Source organism: Odocoileus virginianus, chromosome 29 (assembly GCF_023699985.2).
Source record: "Odocoileus virginianus isolate 20LAN1187 ecotype Illinois chromosome 29, Ovbor_1.2, whole genome shotgun sequence".
In the NCBI taxonomy this organism is placed as follows: Eukaryota; Metazoa; Chordata; class Mammalia; order Artiodactyla; family Cervidae; genus Odocoileus; species Odocoileus virginianus.
Genome location: NC_069702.1, coordinates 27,422,712 through 27,441,079, shown reverse-complemented (window position 1 = coordinate 27,441,079; position 18,368 = coordinate 27,422,712). Strand labels below are relative to the sequence as shown.

Genomic DNA, 18,368 nt, shown 5'->3' with positions numbered 1-18,368 from the left:
TACAGCCTTGACATACTCCTTTTCCTGTTTGGAACCAGTCTGTTGTTCCATGTCCAGTTTTAACTGTTGCTTCCTGACCTGCATACAGGTTTCTCAAGAGGCAGGTCAGGTGGTCTGGTATTCCCATCTCTTTCAGAATTGCCCACAGTTTATTGTGATCCACACAGTCGAAGGCTTTCGTGTAGTCAACAGAGCAGAAATAGATGTTTTTCTGGAACTCTCTTGCTTTTTCAATGATCCAGCGGATATTGGCAATTTGATCTCTGGTTCCTCTGCCTTTTCTAAAACCAGCTTGAAAATCTGGAAGTTCTCGGTTCACGTATTGCTGAACCCTGGCTTGGAGAATTTTGAGCATTACTTTACTAGCGTGTGAGATGAGTGCAATTGTGCGATAGTTTGAGCATTCTCTGGGATTGCTTTTCTTAGGGATTGGAATGAAAACTGACCTTTCCCAGTCCTGTGGCCACTGCTGAGTTTTCCAAATTTGCTGTCATATTCGCAGAGTTGGACACGACTGAGCGACTGAACTGAACTGAACTCTAGGGGATCTTCCCTACCCAGTGACTGAACCTGCCTCTCCTGCACTGGCAGGTGGATTCTTTACCGCTGCACCATCTGGGAAGCTCCGACAGAGGTAATAAAATGGAATATTAAAAATACTCAATCTATTGAAATACACGAACAATGGAAAAAGGGGCAATAACAAAGTGGGACAAACAAAACAATTAGCAAAATTGTAGACTTAAACATAGAATATTGATAACTACATTAAGTGAAAATGGGTCAAATACACTGATTAAAAGGCAGAGATTGACAGTCTGGATAAAAAAGCAAGAGCTAAATATATGATGTCTAAAAGAAACATACTTTATAAAGACAGAGAGAGGTTAAAAGAATAGAAAAAGACATACCATGAAAACATCAGCCGTGGGAAAGCTGGTAAAGCTATTATTAATATCAGACAAAGCAGAACTGAGATAAAACCAGGAATACTAACAAAGATAAAAAGGGACATTTAATTACATAAAAGGATCAATCTAGCAAGAATATATAATAATCCTAAATGTTTACGTACCTTGTAACAGAGCTCAAAAATATAATGGAACAAAAACTGACAGATCAGGAAAAAAAAAAGACTCTTCATAATTATAGCTTAAAATTTTGGAACTCATCTCTTAGTCCTTGCTAGGCAAGTAGACAGAAAATCAGTCAGGACATAAAAGACTTGAACATTATTAATTAACATAATTGATATTTATGAAACACTCACCCCACACCTGCAGAAAATATATTCTTTCTAGATACACATGAACTTTTATCAAAAATGAACCATATTTTCAACCATAAAACAAGTTTCAATATATCTAAAAGAACTGAAATTGGAACACAGTATATTCTCTGACCACACATAATACTTTTAAATAATCCACAAACTTTCTCAAAAATAGTTCCTCATCTGAGTGACAGATGACCAAAAATGACTTGAGAGATGATCTTCTCAATCAACATCCCAAGGACGTTATATAAACAATATGATTATATATGTACAAGAGTAAAGAGATGTCTTAAGCATTAAAGTGTAATTTTCCCATGAAATCCCAGTTGAGAAAGGCAGAATGAATCAAAGAGGGAATCACAAGGAAAATTATAAAGCCTTTAGAAGTAAGTAGTATAATGAAAACACAACACAAAAAAATGTGTGGCATATGCCTAAAGCAGTGCACAGAAAGGATATTTACAGCCTTTAATACAGTTAAAAAGATGAAACATTAAAACAATAATCTAAGCTTCCATTTAAAATAACCAGAATAAGAACAAATTAAATCTACAGAGGAAATATAAGAGCATAGGTCAATGACACAGAAAATGAAGATAACATAGAAAAGTCAATAACATGAAATAAAAATTAAAGTTTATAGAAATTGATACAGGTTTTACAAGAACAAAAGAGAAAATGAAAATTATCACTATCAGAACTGAAAGAATTACTGAAGAATTATTACAGATTACCATCATTTAAAATAATAAAGACTACTATGAACAACTTTATGTCAATTAATTCAACAACTTACACTGAAATACACAAACTACTCAAAAAGAACTAAAACTTTCAAAACTGACAAAGAAAAGCTAAATAGCCATGTATCTATCAAAAGAAATGATTTTTTCATTAAAAATGTTCCCACAAATAAAACACAAGGTACAGATGGCTTCACTGGTCAACTCAAACACTCAAAACAAATTTTCAGAAAATAGTATAAAAAGATATACTTCCAAACACTTTATAAGGCTAACATTTCTCTGATACAAAACAGTTAAATTTTTTTTAAGAAAACTAAAGATCAATATGCCTTGTGAAGAACAATAATCCTTAATAACATACTAGTAAACCAAATCCAGCCATATCCAAAAGTGGTCATACATCATGACCAAATGCAGTTATTCTAAGAATACAAAGTTGGCTTAAAATCCAAAAGTCAATTAATATAACTCACACAATGACAGAACAAAGGAGGAAAATCAAGGATCATCTCAATATAATCAGATGAAACACCTGACAATTCAGTATCTTTTGATAATAAAAATTCTTAGCAAACTAGGGGTAGATATCTCAACCAGACAAGGGAATCAAGAAAAAAGTATAAAGAACATCATACTTAATTAGGAAAAATTGAACACTTCTCCCACTAAGATCAGGAACAAGGTCACCAATTCTATTCAGTATTTTACTGGAGGTCCTACGTAGCCCAACAATGCAAGAAATAAGAATTAAAGGCATAAAAATAGGGGAGAAGGAGAGAGAAACTGACTTAATTTGCAGAGATGACCATGCACGTAGAAAATTCTACCAACAAACAAACAAAAAACAACCCTGGTAAACCAAGTGAATTTAGCAAGCCAATAGGATGTAAGATCAATATACAAAGGTCCATTGCATTCCTATATATAAGCAACAAACAACTGCCAAGTAAAATATAAAGAATTATCATTTACATTAATCTAAGTATTTCATCGTGGCCTCTCCTAAACCAGGAAGAGGAGAGAGACTCTTATCACTGGTGATGGCTCAAACTTAACTCTGCCTAAGAAACTTCAATAGATAACCCAGTTACTTGGACAGTAAGGAGATCAAACCAGTCAATCTTAAGGGAAATCAACCTGAATACTTGCTGGAAAGACTGATGCTGAAGCTAAAACTCCAGTATTCTGGTAATCTGATGCGAATAGGTGACTCATTGGAATAGTTGCTGATGCTGGGAAAGACTGAGCACAGAAGGAGAATACAGTGTCAGAGGATGAGATGACTGGATGGTATCGCTGATGTGATGGACAAGACTTGGGCAACCTCTGGGAGATGGTGAAGGACAGACAAGGCCTGGCGTGCTGCAGTCCATGGGGTCACAAAGTGTCAGACACAACTGGATGACTGAACAACAACAACATTTACCAATTAGTTTTCCCATATCATTGCCCTCCTACAATTGTCCACCTGAGAAGTCCAAATTCTTTTTCTTTTGGCTAGTCAGGACACAACTTATCATCCTTTGATAAGATGGCATACAAGCAGTACTTCCCAGGTGGTTCAGTGGTAAAGAATCTGCCTTCTACTGCAGGGGACACTGGTTCAATCCCTGGCTGGGGAATTACGACCGGAAGATCCCACATGCCATGGGGCAACTAAGCCTGTGTGCTACAACTAAGACCTTATGGAACAACAACAACAACAAAGATGGCATATAAGTTCCCAAGCCTAATTGCTTCTTTGGGTTTTGACTTCTTTTCAATTTGCACATCTCAACCACTGAATCTAAGAGGGTAGAGGAGTCTTCCATCCCTTATAGGGAAAAGTTTAATAGAACACTTTTAAGGCCCAAGCAGTGAAAACTACACAAAACTTCTGAGATGAATTTTTTAAAAATGTACATAAATGACCAACCATGGGCCAACATCATGACAGCTATACAAAATACATTCCTAAGTCTGATACAGCCAAGAAGCCATGACTTTGCAATCTCTGCTCTGAGTGTTCTAAATTTTATCTTTGAAACAAACCAGACTACCAGAGAACTGAGTACTCAGGCTACAGTACTAGCTTTTTAATCCAACTGAATTTTATCAGTAAATCCTTGGCTTACATTTTGTAGAAACGAATATCAAGCTTCTTTACTTTTAGAAGGATGGAGTTATTTAGTACAATAAGCAGTAGGTCCAATACAGGGGCACAAAGAGAAATTATTTTCTAAGTTATCTAAATAGCACAAAATGTATCAATTCTCCAGATCATCTAGCATGCTTACAGAGCTTATGAACAACACAAATCTCAAAACTCATCAAGTTTCTAATTTGGCTCTTGTTGCTAGTTAATTCAACCTAAGTCTATTTTACCACTGGTATTAATTTACTAATTCTGACTTTTGGATTTTTCAGAATATATATACTCTTATAAGATACTTCAAATTCTTTTGTGGACTGAAATATCTTTTACATAAATGCATAAGCAATTTTTTTTTTAAAGAGAGTCAAGGTATCCATATTAAAGAATTCAATATTTATCAAGCACATTATAGAGACATCAAAATATTTCTAATGTATACAGTCTAACGTTACTTTTTAAGAGTAGAACAGGATAGGAGATAATGAACTTAAAAGAAAGGCTAGAGAGGAAAAAAAAAAACCCTAAGGAAGGAGTAGAACTTTATATAATGAACAGATGTTGAAGAGGGTAGCAGATAAACACTGTACGTAGTAACAGAATATTATAACACAATGTAAAAGCAAACAATTCAGATTAAATGTAAAAATAAAGTTGGGTGGATAGAAGGATGTCAAATAATAGTTCAGGTGCAAAACTGCGCTTGTATTTGGTTTTTAAATGTGAAATAACAAAGCAAAACAAGTTTTAAAACTTGTAAAACACACCATCACATCAAACTTTTTGTTTAGAAGTTACTGAAGCTACTATCTTAAAGATTCTAGTTAAGACTTTAATATATATAGAAGGGATCATAGAAAAACTATACAGTACAATTTAACTTTAGAGACCAAAAAGTGCAAGAATCAAAAGAAAAATACTTATTTCAAATAACATACAAAGACTGTTAGAACTCCAACCTACAGATCACCTGGGTTGATTTGAATAACGTGATTAATTGTTGGCTTTTCTTCCTTATTCCATGTATACACCTAACCAAAACTAAGAGTTCAGAGAACTTTCCAAGATAAAAAGACAGTACAGAAATTCCTTCATTGTACATGTGTAACTCCAAATGAAAAACAAGCATTTACTGTGTTCAAGATACAATGCTAAGTCACTGAGGACATCAAGAAGAATAAAACCATTCACAGAAAATCATACAATCTCACTATAAGCTCAAGACAATGAAAAAGGAAGCCTGTTAAATATAGAAATACTTAAAAGTCAACAGTGATGTAATTTAGCATTCTCACCTATCATACTTTATAAAAGATATATTCTTTGTAATTCATAAAATATTTACAAAATGATCTACCTAAGAAGACATTTTTCATATGGCATATATATGGCCTAATGTTAATATTTTGGTTTCTTAAATAAATACATTTTTTTAGAAGAAAGCAACTTTCTATCCACTACTATCTCCATTTATTTTATTTCATAAATAAAACTAAAAAAAATAGAAAAAATAAACTGAGAAAGATATTTTGAGAAGATAATACTGTACAAATGTGACAAAATAATAAAAAGGAAAATTTTCCAATATTTGGGAACACTTCAACATCAGCACAAATTTTTTGAAAATCTTATCCAGTACTTCCTTATGGAACATAAGAATTTAGAAACTACTTCTCAAACTTGCTTAAATAGTTTATACAAATATATGTTGATCTTTTTATGATGACAGGGCATAAATTACAAGTGTAGAATGTGACAAAGACTGAAGAGATGGCAACAGGACAAATTCAAGGTTAGAACCAGTTAAGAATAAACACTAGTTAGAAAAATAAGAAGGTCAACAAACAAGGAGTTAGGCTGTTTATAATATCCACACATCAGGAAGAGGAGCAGAATCTAGATAATCTGTAGCACGAGTAAGAAATCAAAACAAAATGGACAGCAAGTATCAAAAGTCAGAAAAGGAGGCTAAATGATAAAAGGCTTGAGACAAAAGAAGGAATTCAGACTATAGAAATCACCAACAAGCAGTGTTAACACTGGCTTGACATTGCTTCTCCTCTCAATGAATGTGTGCGTGCTAAGTCGCTTCAGTCGTGTCCAACTCTTTGCAACCCCACCAGGCTCCTCTGTCCATGGGATTCTCACGGCAAGAATACTGGAGTGGACTGCCATGCCCTTCTCCAGGGGAATCTCCCAACAGTCTCTTGGAACTTGGGAGGTGGGGAGAAGAGCTGTATGCAGCATTTAAGAAGCATGAAGACAAGAGATGTGTAGATGTTACAGATCCTCTTCCTATGAGACCACATGATTTCAGGGCCAATTTCAAAATTAATTTGTGGCAAAAACATAGTACATACAAATACAAGAGGAAAGTATAAAGTAGATTTTAAACTACTTAATTTGCTTTTGCCAAGGAAGGTGAAATGGCTTAGTCTGTGGATAACTAAGATCAGGGCACGTGGGTTCGGTTCCTGGTCAGGAAACTAAGATAAGATCCCACACATTGCAGGGCAACTAAGCCGGTGCACAACGGCCGAGCTCCAGAACCACTGAGCCCACACACTTCACAGCCTGTGCGCCACAATGAGAAAGAGCCCGTGTGCCGTGACTGAGACCCAACGCACCTAAATGTATGATAAACACATGATAGATTTAAATAAACAAATGAAAAGAAGCCTAAGATCTTCAGAGAGAAAAGTACTTGAATTTGACACATACTTCATCTATTTGTTTCCACTCGCTAAAATATGAGTAATTCAAACAGCTATAATTTATAAACTCCTTTCCTAATCATTCTGAACTGAAACAAGACATTTGATGAAATTCATAGCCACTTTAAGTTTTTAATCTTTATTCATCTTTATCAAAATTAAAAGTATTACATAATGTTATTCTGCAAGCAAAACCACTTCTACGTATATCTAGCTTCCTTCACTCACTATTTCACTAAGGAATCTTCGAACTCCTTTTTTATAAATTCTGAATGATGAATTGCAAAACAATATTTAAAATTTTTTCCACAAAATTTTTCCCTCATTTTATTTTGTATCTGCTATATTGTAGTTGAAGGATAGAGAAACCTAGAGTGACAAAAGAGGTTAGAGAAGTTGGGACTATGTAATTAATTTTAAAATTTGATAATATGGAAAAATAAAACATTTTATTCAAATAGACTTAAATCTAAATCTTAGTTTTATGCCATTACTGACTATAAACTTGGACAACATACTAAACTAGCGGACTCAAGTATGATCTGCAAGATCCATGGGTATCCTCAAAACTCTTTCAGAGGGTCTGTGAAGTCAAAACTATTTTTATAATACAGTACTAAAATGTTATTTGCATGTTTCACTGTGTTGACATTTACACTGATGATACAAAAATAATGGTGGGTAAAACTGCTATTTCCTTAACACAAATCATGGCCATATCACCAATCATCATATCTTGCCTGCCATACACTCATAATTAAGTGAAAAAAATTAAGGGTGAATTTCCATTATGAAGTAATAAAAAGTACTAATTTTTAAATTTTCCATCTTGAGTATATTACCTTTTAATATTCAGTGTAACAAAATGGAAAACATTTCTGCTGCATACCTAGATACTGAAGTTGTCTCAAGAAAAACACCTGTGTAAATGTGATCTAAACCAATACCTTTTTTTCATGGAACACTGATATCATTTCAACAAAAACAACTTACTTTCTCATCAATGATAAATTCAAACTTTCAAGTATAAATTATAATTTTGGAAAATTTATATCTGTCACCAAATGTGACAGCTTTCCAGTTCTTTACTTTTCTAAGGAGAAGAGTGATGTATTACTAAATGTTATTTTTTTATATTGTGGAATAAAAGGCAGCAATATTTGGAACTCAGTAAATCAGTATTTTCCAATTGACCAGAGTATGATGCCACAAAATCATGCACCAAATGATCTACTCAAGATACACAAAAAACCAGTGGGTTTTAATTAAACTAAGTTCAAAAAATTCACTGATAATGTTTCAGATTCTACACTACAATTAACCTCCAGGAAACCATCATAGTTTTAGGACTGGTATCAAAGAAGAAATTCACAATTATCAAAAGGGCTATGAAAATATTCTAAATGTTAAGATGATATTTTTTCTTAGACTTCCTCCAAAATAATGTATTACAACTGACTAAATATAAAAGCAGACATATCTTCTATTAAGCCAGACTTCAAAGGTATTCATAAAAATCTAAAATAACACCATTCTTCTGTTATTTTTCTTTTGGAAAAGTTATTTTTTATAAAATTATGTTAAACTGTAATAGCACAATCCTTCTGTATAATAACTTAAATTTTCAGTAAATTATTAACTAATGTGGTCAATTTCCATTGCCACTGTAAAATTATGTGGGTATTCTACATGCAACATGTATCTGTCCAAATATAGCCAGTTAGTTAGAAGCATGGTTCCATCCAAGACCAATATTAATGGCCAACAATCTAGCCACTCATTAAACCAAAACCAAAAGTTACCTCAATACATTTGTAAACACCTCCTGAAAGACCTTTGTTTTGGCAAATCTGGAAGCTATGTACTAGAACCAAACCAGTGATTAAGCAAGACTTTGATATTCAGCAAGTCTGTAGTGATCAAGTCACGTCAACATCAGAATGAGTTATTCAGTCAAGCATCAGAACAGGGCCCCAAATAATTCAAAAACAGAAAGTGCTAATGCTGCTACATGTATATGCAGGTAACACATGATGCAGACCTTTCCTAATGCATGTTTCACAATATGTTCCACCTTAACCACCAGACTATGTTTAATTCATGTGGGGCTAGTAGCATTTGGACAATCCTGACATTACTTTCACGTGAGTGTAACATTAATTTACATATCTGTAGTTACACTATCTTTTGCAAGCTATTTGAAACCTTCATACCCCACTAAAATATTAGTCTTCTTTACAGGGATTACCAATTAATGTTAAGTATCTTTTAGTCATCTACTACTACTTACATATGCATTCTCTCAAAGCTGGTGTGTGAAAGCAATGTTGCAACTTCTGCCCCCAAATTTTCAAATAAGAGTATTCATAAAGCATAATATAGCAGAGATGTCAATGTTTGTACATAGAGTATATGGAAGCAAGCATATGTGAGCGTGTTATATGAACATATGTATAACAACATACTGATATAACTGGGAACAGCAAAATCTTTACAAATAAATAGATGACAATGAGATCTAAGGGACTTTCTAGACAGCCTGATATTCACAAATAAGCATAACAATTAGATAAGCACACACACACACACAAAAACCTAAAAGCACTTAAAGAAAAATATTCGCTTACTAAAAAATCAGAATGCTAAAACTATCCAGAAAAACAAATGAAGTAAAATACAAGCATTCAAACATACATCTATACACATCTGGAATTCAAGAATGTTTAAATACCAATGAGAAACATTTTGTCTACTGAATTTTTACTTTGATGAAGCAAAGCTAGCAGGACTAATCTCACTGAATTCCAACTGCCTAGCATATTGAAGATGCTCAATAAATTCTGGAGTGAAATTATAAGATGCAATATAGCCAACATGTCTAATGTCTCCAAAACCTCTTAATGAATGGAAAATGTTACATTTATTAATTCAAATAACTTATATATTTAGCTAAACTTTTCTGTTTCTAGATCAAATTATATTTATGCCCCAAGAGTAACTCCCAAGGGCTTCCCACGTGGCACAGTGATAAAGAGTCTGCCTGCCAATATCAATCATTTTCTATCAATCATCCCGGCAAAGACCAGACAAAGAGACAAGTGGTAAGCCTTCCTGTTTTGCCTGGGTCCATTGGGGCACTGTTTTCTTGTGTACAGCTGACACTCTCTCTGGCTGTTTTTTGCTAATGATTAGAATACCAGGTGCCTCATGAAATGATGAAGAAGGCAATGGCAACCCACTCCAGTATTCTTGCCTGGAAAATCCCATGGACAGAGGAGCCTGGTAGGTTACAGTCCATGGGGTCGCGAAGAGTCAGACACAACTGAGTGACTTCACTTTTTTTCTTTCAAGATACCGCGGGTTCTATTCCTGGGTCAGGGAGATTCCCCTGGAGTAGGAAAAGGGAACCCACTCCAGTATTCTTGCCTGGAAAATTCCACGAACAGAGAAATCTGATGGGCCATAGTCTATGGGATCGCAGAGTCAGACATGACTGAGTGGGTGTGCGTGCACACACACGAGTAACTCCAAATCTTCCTAGTGAAAAATGGCACCAGTATTATTCTAACTATATAGATAGAGAATTTAGAAACTCATGGAAGACTTACTGATATAACATATGAAGGATATGTATTACAGAAGCCAATATATTTCATAGAATAAAAAGAAATATAGCAGGACACTGTCAAAAGAGTTTACTTTGCAGAGCTTTTATATCACTACTATAAATAATTTTTAAATAAAGAGCAAGTGGACTTCCCCTGTTTAGATGAAAATGCACTATTTACCACTAGCCCATCATGGTGACAAATCAGAAAGAAACAACAATGTCCCTTTGATTCTTTCAAGATTATTAAAAACCCTCCAATCTCAAGATAAATACAAATGCAAGAAATAGTTTCATAATAAACCTACTTAATATGTTTAATCAAATCCTTAATTTAGTTACACCCTAAAAAGTTCAGCCAAATCCTCAACCCACTGAATATCTAAGGAACAACCATAGAGATGTAGGGCTTTTAGCTTACATATTACAACTTGTAAAATAAAGGACAGATGAAGCTAGACACTCTGGATCTAGCTGACAAAGGAACAAGACTGGGCAAGTTACTGTTCTTAACAATGTAAATATTTTTATTTTTAAAACACTGGTACTTTCAAAGGCAAAAATGTATCAAATGCTCTACCCTGAAGAAAGTATTTTGAACTTGATTAAAATTAAAGGAAATAAAAAAAAATAAATAAATAAAATTAAAAGAAATACTTACAAAAATTTTCTAAAGCCATTCTTATAGAAAACTACTAAACATGGTTCAAACAGAATAAAACTAGAATATATAGTAATCAAGTATCTGACCTCTCATATGTTTTGTTTTCATATTTAAAAAGCTTACATAATATCTCAAGTTTATATGCATAGCACTTGGATACAGAAACTTGGAAACACTCCCCCACCATTAAAAAAAAAAAAAAGTTTGGAGAACTTTTTTTTCTTATTGATCTTTCTAAATACTAAGATCCATTACTACATACAACTCAGAGGGAGAACATCAGAGTTCTAAAATTATAATCATGTCTCAGCAAAAATAACATAAGCAAAAAGAAAGAAAGAAAGCTATTTCTGTAGGCTCCCTATCATCTGTATGTGGCCATTTTCCTGAGTATTAGTTAAGGTGGGCAAAAGAAAACACTTTGACTACTTTGGTTTGGAGAAAAAAATCACTGACCAGATTATCTAGATAATTTAAATAATCAAATTATTCTATTGAATCCACTACTATAGAGAGCTGAGAAGCAATGATATAAGTTGAAATCAATCTTTTTCTGTTGTACTATAAGTTTTAGAAACTTACAGTATTTTACTCAAGACTGATGATCACCTAAAAATGTACATTAAATCCATGTAGGTACATACAATAAACAATCACAATTTAAAAGGTAAACCAAGGCCTTACAAGAATTAATCTGTACTAATTCACTAGCGATGTTGATTTTAAGTTTTCTCTTTATTAAGACTTGAATAAAAGTACCTTGTAAAATGTATGATTCAAAGACCAAGTTATATTCAAAGACAGAAAAAAAAAAAAGGAATTCAGTGTTTAATGTAAATAACAAGAAATCTACATAAAATTCCAGATGCTTAATAAATAAGTCATAATGATAAAAATTATGGAAAAAATTATGGTGATAAACTTAAAATGGCTTATTATTAGATATTATAATAAAATTATCACTGTAGTATATAGATGAACTTCATTATTCATTATTAAACATTTACACAATGAGTTAACTCATTAAAATTTTTTTGTAGGAAGCTCATTATATAAAACATGCAGTGTGAGGTACTTTAGAAAATGGTACATTTAGCTTCAGAGTTGGGAAGTTTATTCTTTTTAAACTTTTACTATTAGCATTAGATCATCGAGAGTACAAATAAGTATATTTGGCTGCACCAGGTCTTAGTTGCAGCATATAGGATCTTTAGTTATAAAAAGCAAACTCTTAGTAGTGCCATGTGGAGTCTAGTTCCCCAACCAGGTATGGAACCTGGGGCTCCCTGCATTAAGAGTGTGGAGTCTCAGCCACTGGATCATCAGGGATGTTCCCATTATGAGTACTTTTACTTCTTGAAAAGAAGACCAATTCATTACTAGTTGGAAATTTTTCACTTCTAGTCTGCCAGTAATTGACAAATACTCATTTAAGTAAAGTAAAATGAAATAAAGGCAAAACTACTCACTTAGTATGGTTTAATGCGACAGGTATATAGGAATCAAATTAAGAGAAAAAAATTAGGACAAACAATTAAAATTACAGAAAGTAAATAACCTCTGCAACTAACTAGTAACTATGAACAAATTAGGTAACGTAAAATTTTACCATGACATTAAACACTTTTAATGCTTTAGTAGGAATAATGAAAAATCAATTTTTAAGGTAGTATTAGAAAAATTTATACTTAAGGCACAACTATGCCCAAGTAGGTTTTTCCCAGAAAATAGACTTCTAAAATCTATTATATGCTAAAATTTTAAGTGACCAAAGAAAGTGTCAGATGAATTTACTGAAATCTATAAGGTACACTTCCAAAGCAAAAGTTTTAAAAAGCAAATAAAAATGTCCTCCTAGAACTTTATAAATAGACTTGTTTAATCTGAACCACTAATAATCATGTGACCACTGCTAATTACAGAAGTTCCTCAATGAAAATATATATCACTATTTCTAAGTGGATAATTTACCATACCATTTCTAAGGAAACTCACTACTAGTATTAAAAAAAAAAAAAAAAAAAACAGAAAAGAGGAAAAGAATGGAAATTAACCAGAGAATTCAACTCAGACAATAAGCTCTAAGGAGAGGGGGAAAGAGTATGTTGGCAGGTGTCTGCAAGGAGCCAGATAACACAATAGCATCAGTTTTCACCCTGCAGAACCACCATGAGACTTGCTGCAATGTCAGCCCCAAGCACACTGAGGGACTCCAGAAAACGCTCATTGATCATGCAGCACTTTATAATGCGCATAGGCTTTTTCCTCCTGTTAACCCCGCCTGGCTGCCCTTTGCAGTTTCTTCTCCTAAGCCCTCTCCCCAGAACAAATTCTCTTCCCGAGGATAGTAAAATATTTAATAAGTTATCTTAGCAGTCTAAGTATTAGGAATATCGCTCATCATAATTAAATCATCATAAAAATTAGCCATTTTTTTTAATGAGGAGGGAAAAACCCTACAGCCCCCAAAGTAAGAAAATGAGTTAAATATTTATATCCATAAATAAAAATATTTGATGGTATACTACATCCGAGGCCAAAACCAATTATAGTTTCACTTTGACATGTATTTCCTTGAACTGATTTACACGCAAATAGGTTCTGTAACACTGACACAAGGAGGAAAAAAGAGAAAATACAATTCAAATTTTCATGACTCAAAATGCAGATTTTTGTGAGCTCTCAAGCCCTGGTGCCTTAAATTTTACAGTTAACTGAATAATTTATTTTATAATAATCAAAGTCACATGAAAAGCTAGAACCAGAATGTACCAGCTAAATTAGGCAATTAGATTGATATATATGCTTAATTTTGCCCTAGAAACTAAAATAAGCAGCTGTTTTTAATAGTTAACTGCAAGCAAGAGTTGTGGGCTTAGATATGTAAATGAATTCTAAGACATATGATACTAAACCTACTCAAAGCTGCTTTGCAGACCCCACCTTCTAATGAGTTAATCTAAAGGTCACCACCAGCATCAGGCTTTTTATTAAGTCCAAAGCCCTCTCCTTCTTTCTTTATTTCCCCTTTCAAACATATATCTACAATTTACAAAACAGTAAGTTTAAACAGATTAATTCTAGACTTATTTAGTAATCGTGTGAACTAGACTGCCACATTCTCACACGGAATAAGGTCTGACCGTATCTTGCTTTTATGCTCTGCCTCTCTTTGCTCTCTCCTCTAATCTATTCATCTGTAAAATAATTCCGGCAGATAAGATTTCTTTGTTCAGATTTCAACTTTCATTTCATTTACAAACCTAGCCCTACCTCAAGAATGTCTTCTAGAACATATGCTTCCATTTCAGCCGCTGTCTCCACCATGTTTTATCAAACTGCCATGTTTCTTACTGCACTATGATTAGATCATTGCCAGCAGGAACACTCCTCTGTGTCAGCAAGGGAACAGGAAATGGAATGTTCTATTACATGCCTAAAGCAGCTTAGCTGTTCACTAGCCAGGCATCTACCAAAAGAGCAGGGGGTGACTCACTGTGTATTTTTTAAAGATACAGAAGCTCTATTCCAAAGCAAACTTCAGTCAAGTAATTTCAACAGACAAAACAGATACAGTCTCTTATATTTTACCATTTCAAATTTTAAAATTCTAAAATTTCAAAGAAGAAATAATAATGTATTTTTTAAAAAGCTTAAACACGTCTGGCTTCCTGGTTGAACAAAAGAGGTTGAAGTGGGTTACGTAGCAATTTATCCTTAGTAAAGCCTTGTAGTGAGATTAATGGCTGTATTAAATACACAAAGAGGGAGGCAAGGTGATATCAAATTAGGAATTTATTACATCAGGCATATGCATTATATAATACATATAGGAGATGACTTGCGGCTGTTAAACATAATAATTTAATGTAGCTTTTTAATGGTAATCTGGTATTCTATAAACTAATTGCTTGGAAACATCTAAGAGAAATGAGATTAATATTCAACAGATTCATAATCATTGAAGCAAGCCATAACACATCAAGGTTATATGCATTTTCTAGAAATGCCTTTAACTTTACTTACTAACCAAAGAAATGGCCTCCCCCCACCCCTTATAATAAATACTACAAAAGATTAAAATATTTCAGATGCATGAAATTTAGAAACACTGTTTCTGGATCATTAAATATCAAATATGGTAGAGCTAATTTTGTATTATATTTACCACTATAATAGAGCCTCAGTTTAGTGAAATTATTGAGTTGACCATAAAGTTTGCTTGGGGCTTTCCATAATATCTTACAGAAAAACTCAAAAACTTTTTGGTCAACCCAATACTCTGTCAAATTTCTCCCTTATATAATCTAGAATATAGAAAACACAACGGGAAAGGAAAAATGTTTTATGCTCTATTCTATAGTATTAACAAAATAACCCTGCACTTTAATAAGCGTGCCATACAAACTGAACTTGAAGTCATCACTCAATTAGGTTAACAACTTTAATTGTAACTCTAAGGTGAACAGTTTCTCTAGTCTAAATTTTTCTAACCTAACTAAAGAAAGTGAACTTTTTTAAAGGGAAGGAAAAAGGAAAAAATTAGAGAGAGTTATTATTAACACATATGGTCAAATCTAAGTGATGACATGAATGGCTTTTCCAGTAACATCTCCTCAAAGTGATGTTACTTTTCAGTATAAACACCTTGTAACTTTCTCGGGCCTTAGTTTACTTATTTGTAGAATGTGACAACATGAACTCAACAATGGATTGCTGGGCATCCCTGATGACTCAGTGGTAAAAAGTCCACCTCTCAACGCAGGAGACATGCGATCCATCCCTCGTCCAGGAGGGTCCCACACACCGCAGAGCAACTAAGCCTGTGGACCACAACTACTGAGCCTGTGCCCTTAGAGCCCAGGACCCAAAACGACTGAGGCCTGTGCACCCTAGAGCCGGTACTCCGCAACAAGAGAAATCACTGGAACGAGAAGCCTGTGCAAGCAACTAGAGAGCTGCCCCCGCTGGCAGCAACTAGAGAAAAGCCCACGCAGCCAAAAATAAAATAAACAATTATTGAAAACAAACAAACAAAATCCAAAAATGTACTGTCTACTGTTTATCAGAAACTATCCTAGGTACAATCAACAAGACAGATAAAATTTATTCTAAACAGGTATATATGAAGACTCAATGAGATAAAGTATCCGCTCCTCAGTTTCTGATTATTTAGGAGACATTTTTACTGTGTCAGGCAATACACAAACCACTATTTTTTAAATAAACAAGTTATTTAACCTTAACAATACCCTAGGTGATAATAATTGAAACTAATAACATTAATAACTACCTTGTGCTTACCATATGTGATAAACTATTTTAAGCGCTTTGTATATATTAACTCATTAAATCTCAATAAAAGAAAGGCAGGAACTATTATTATCTCCACTCTGGAAACTGAGGTACAGAGAAATTAAGCAACTTTCCCAACTTACTCTCAACTAAGTTAACAAGCTAAGATTTGAACCCAGGTAATCAGCTCCAGAGTTTGTCCTCTGAACCATCTACTATACTTCCTCCAGATGATATGATCCTCATTTTACAGATAAGAAAATCAAGTTGCACACACTACACAGTTATAAAGCAGAGGTGAATTCAAACCCAGAATGGTCTGACTCCAAAGGATGTGTGAAATTAATGGAAAACAAATGATATTAAAAACGTTTTCCCAAGATCATATATAGTGCTTACATTTCTGTTTGGGAGCTTCTCAAAACAAAATAAAGTTCAGTGTAGAGACACAGCCTATGAAGAACTAGAACTGGCTCTATTTCCCTTCTTTCAGTTCAGTCCGTTCCTTATCTAAAATAAATTGCCTCATCCTTAGATTAAGAGAAGTCAACAACAAAGTTTCTTTCTCAAACCTTTTTCCAACAGAAGCAAGTAATGACAGACTTGAATTCAAGGAACTCATGTTCAAACACTCTTATTTCCCATAAGATAAGAATAGGCTTTCTAACTTTGACAAATCATCAGGCTGCTATGGTTCAAGTCAATCAAACCATTCACTGTCTCTTTCTCCTCTGTTCTAGGATTATACAGTGCTGCTCTTAAGCTTTTCTGACATTTACTGTTAAGTTTTTACTAATAAAGACATCATTATAGCTTCCTTACAGAATTATAGGTGTTTACATATCATGTATCATGTCTCTCCCTTACAGATCACAAGCTTGATGAAAGCAGACAATGCTTTGTTTGCCAATGTATACCCAGGGCCAGCAGTCTCTGGCAGAGAGCAAGGATTTAAGTATTTGCTGATTAAATTAACAAATGCATGAATAAAGGAATCATCTGATACCCAGTTATGCACCCTAACCCCTTTATCTTATTTATTTTTGGCTGCGGTGGGTCTGTGTTGCTATGTGTGGGCTCTCTCTAGTTGCAGTCAGTGGAGGCTCCTCTCTGATGCAGTGCACAGGCTTCTCCTGCTGCAGAGAATGGGCTCCAGGGCAGGCGGGTTTAGAAGCTGCGGCATTTCCGTGGCAGGTAGAATCGTCCCAGACTAGGGACTGAATTTGTGTCCTCTGCATCGGCAGGCGAATTCTTAACCACTGGACCATCAGGGAAGCTCTCCTAATCCCTTTTAAATTATTGCTACCACTAAGAATTACTTGTTCTGTGGTTATTATCTTTAGGCCATTAAAATAAGATATTAGAAATATTGAATTTAAACACAATCTACATTTGAGACTTTCTGTAATTCTTTGTTATACAGCAAAGTAATGATTTCTTAATTTTATTTTCTTGTTCTTTTGTTAATATGAGGACCTATGCCACAGCACAGGTTACTTTGGGGGAAAGGGTGTGTGAAAGGAGATTCATATACATCTGCTGTAAGATCCTATATCCTAACAGTAAGCCAACTTCCTTCTAGTTTAACTACAATTTGAAAGGCAAAAAAACCTGTTTCCCCATTTGCCTAAAATGGATTTTAAAATCTTTCATTTTCACCTAGGGCAAAAGTGTTAAAGTATAAATAAGAGCTAACCTACTAACAGTTATGCAAACAAACACAAACTAACAAATGTAACTTAAATCATAAAGGAGAATACTTAATACAGTAAGCTCCAAATGTCCAAAGTGAAGAGAAAAGCTTCTCATAAAAAGTAGAGGAAAATGACAGAAGAAGCTCAATAAATAGCAAGACTAAATAAAGGAATCTTCTGAAATTTAGTTTTATTTAGACCCAGCACTTATTTCTTTGAACAAGAAAAAAGAAAACCAAAC

At 34.0% G+C, this 18,368-nt stretch overlaps 1 protein-coding gene across 10 annotated transcripts in view; it reads right to left on the bottom strand.

Annotated features, from left to right (window-relative positions):
- Positions 1 to 18,368, bottom strand: part of ANKRD17 (ankyrin repeat domain 17) — a 167,598-nt gene that overhangs the window by 117,631 nt on the left and 31,599 nt on the right. The window contains exon 1 of one of the 10 annotated variants that reach the window (XM_020885335.2): positions 14,412 to 14,513. The exons of 8 other annotated variants lie outside the window; for them this stretch is intronic. In XM_020885335.2, the coding sequence (XP_020740994.1) occupies positions 14,412 to 14,465 (54 nt within the window). In that variant the 5' untranslated portion in view covers positions 14,466 to 14,513. Of the gene's footprint in view, positions 1 to 14,411; positions 14,514 to 18,368 lie in introns of those variants that run through there. One more of the 10 variants, XM_020885338.2, reaches the window with a different exon arrangement.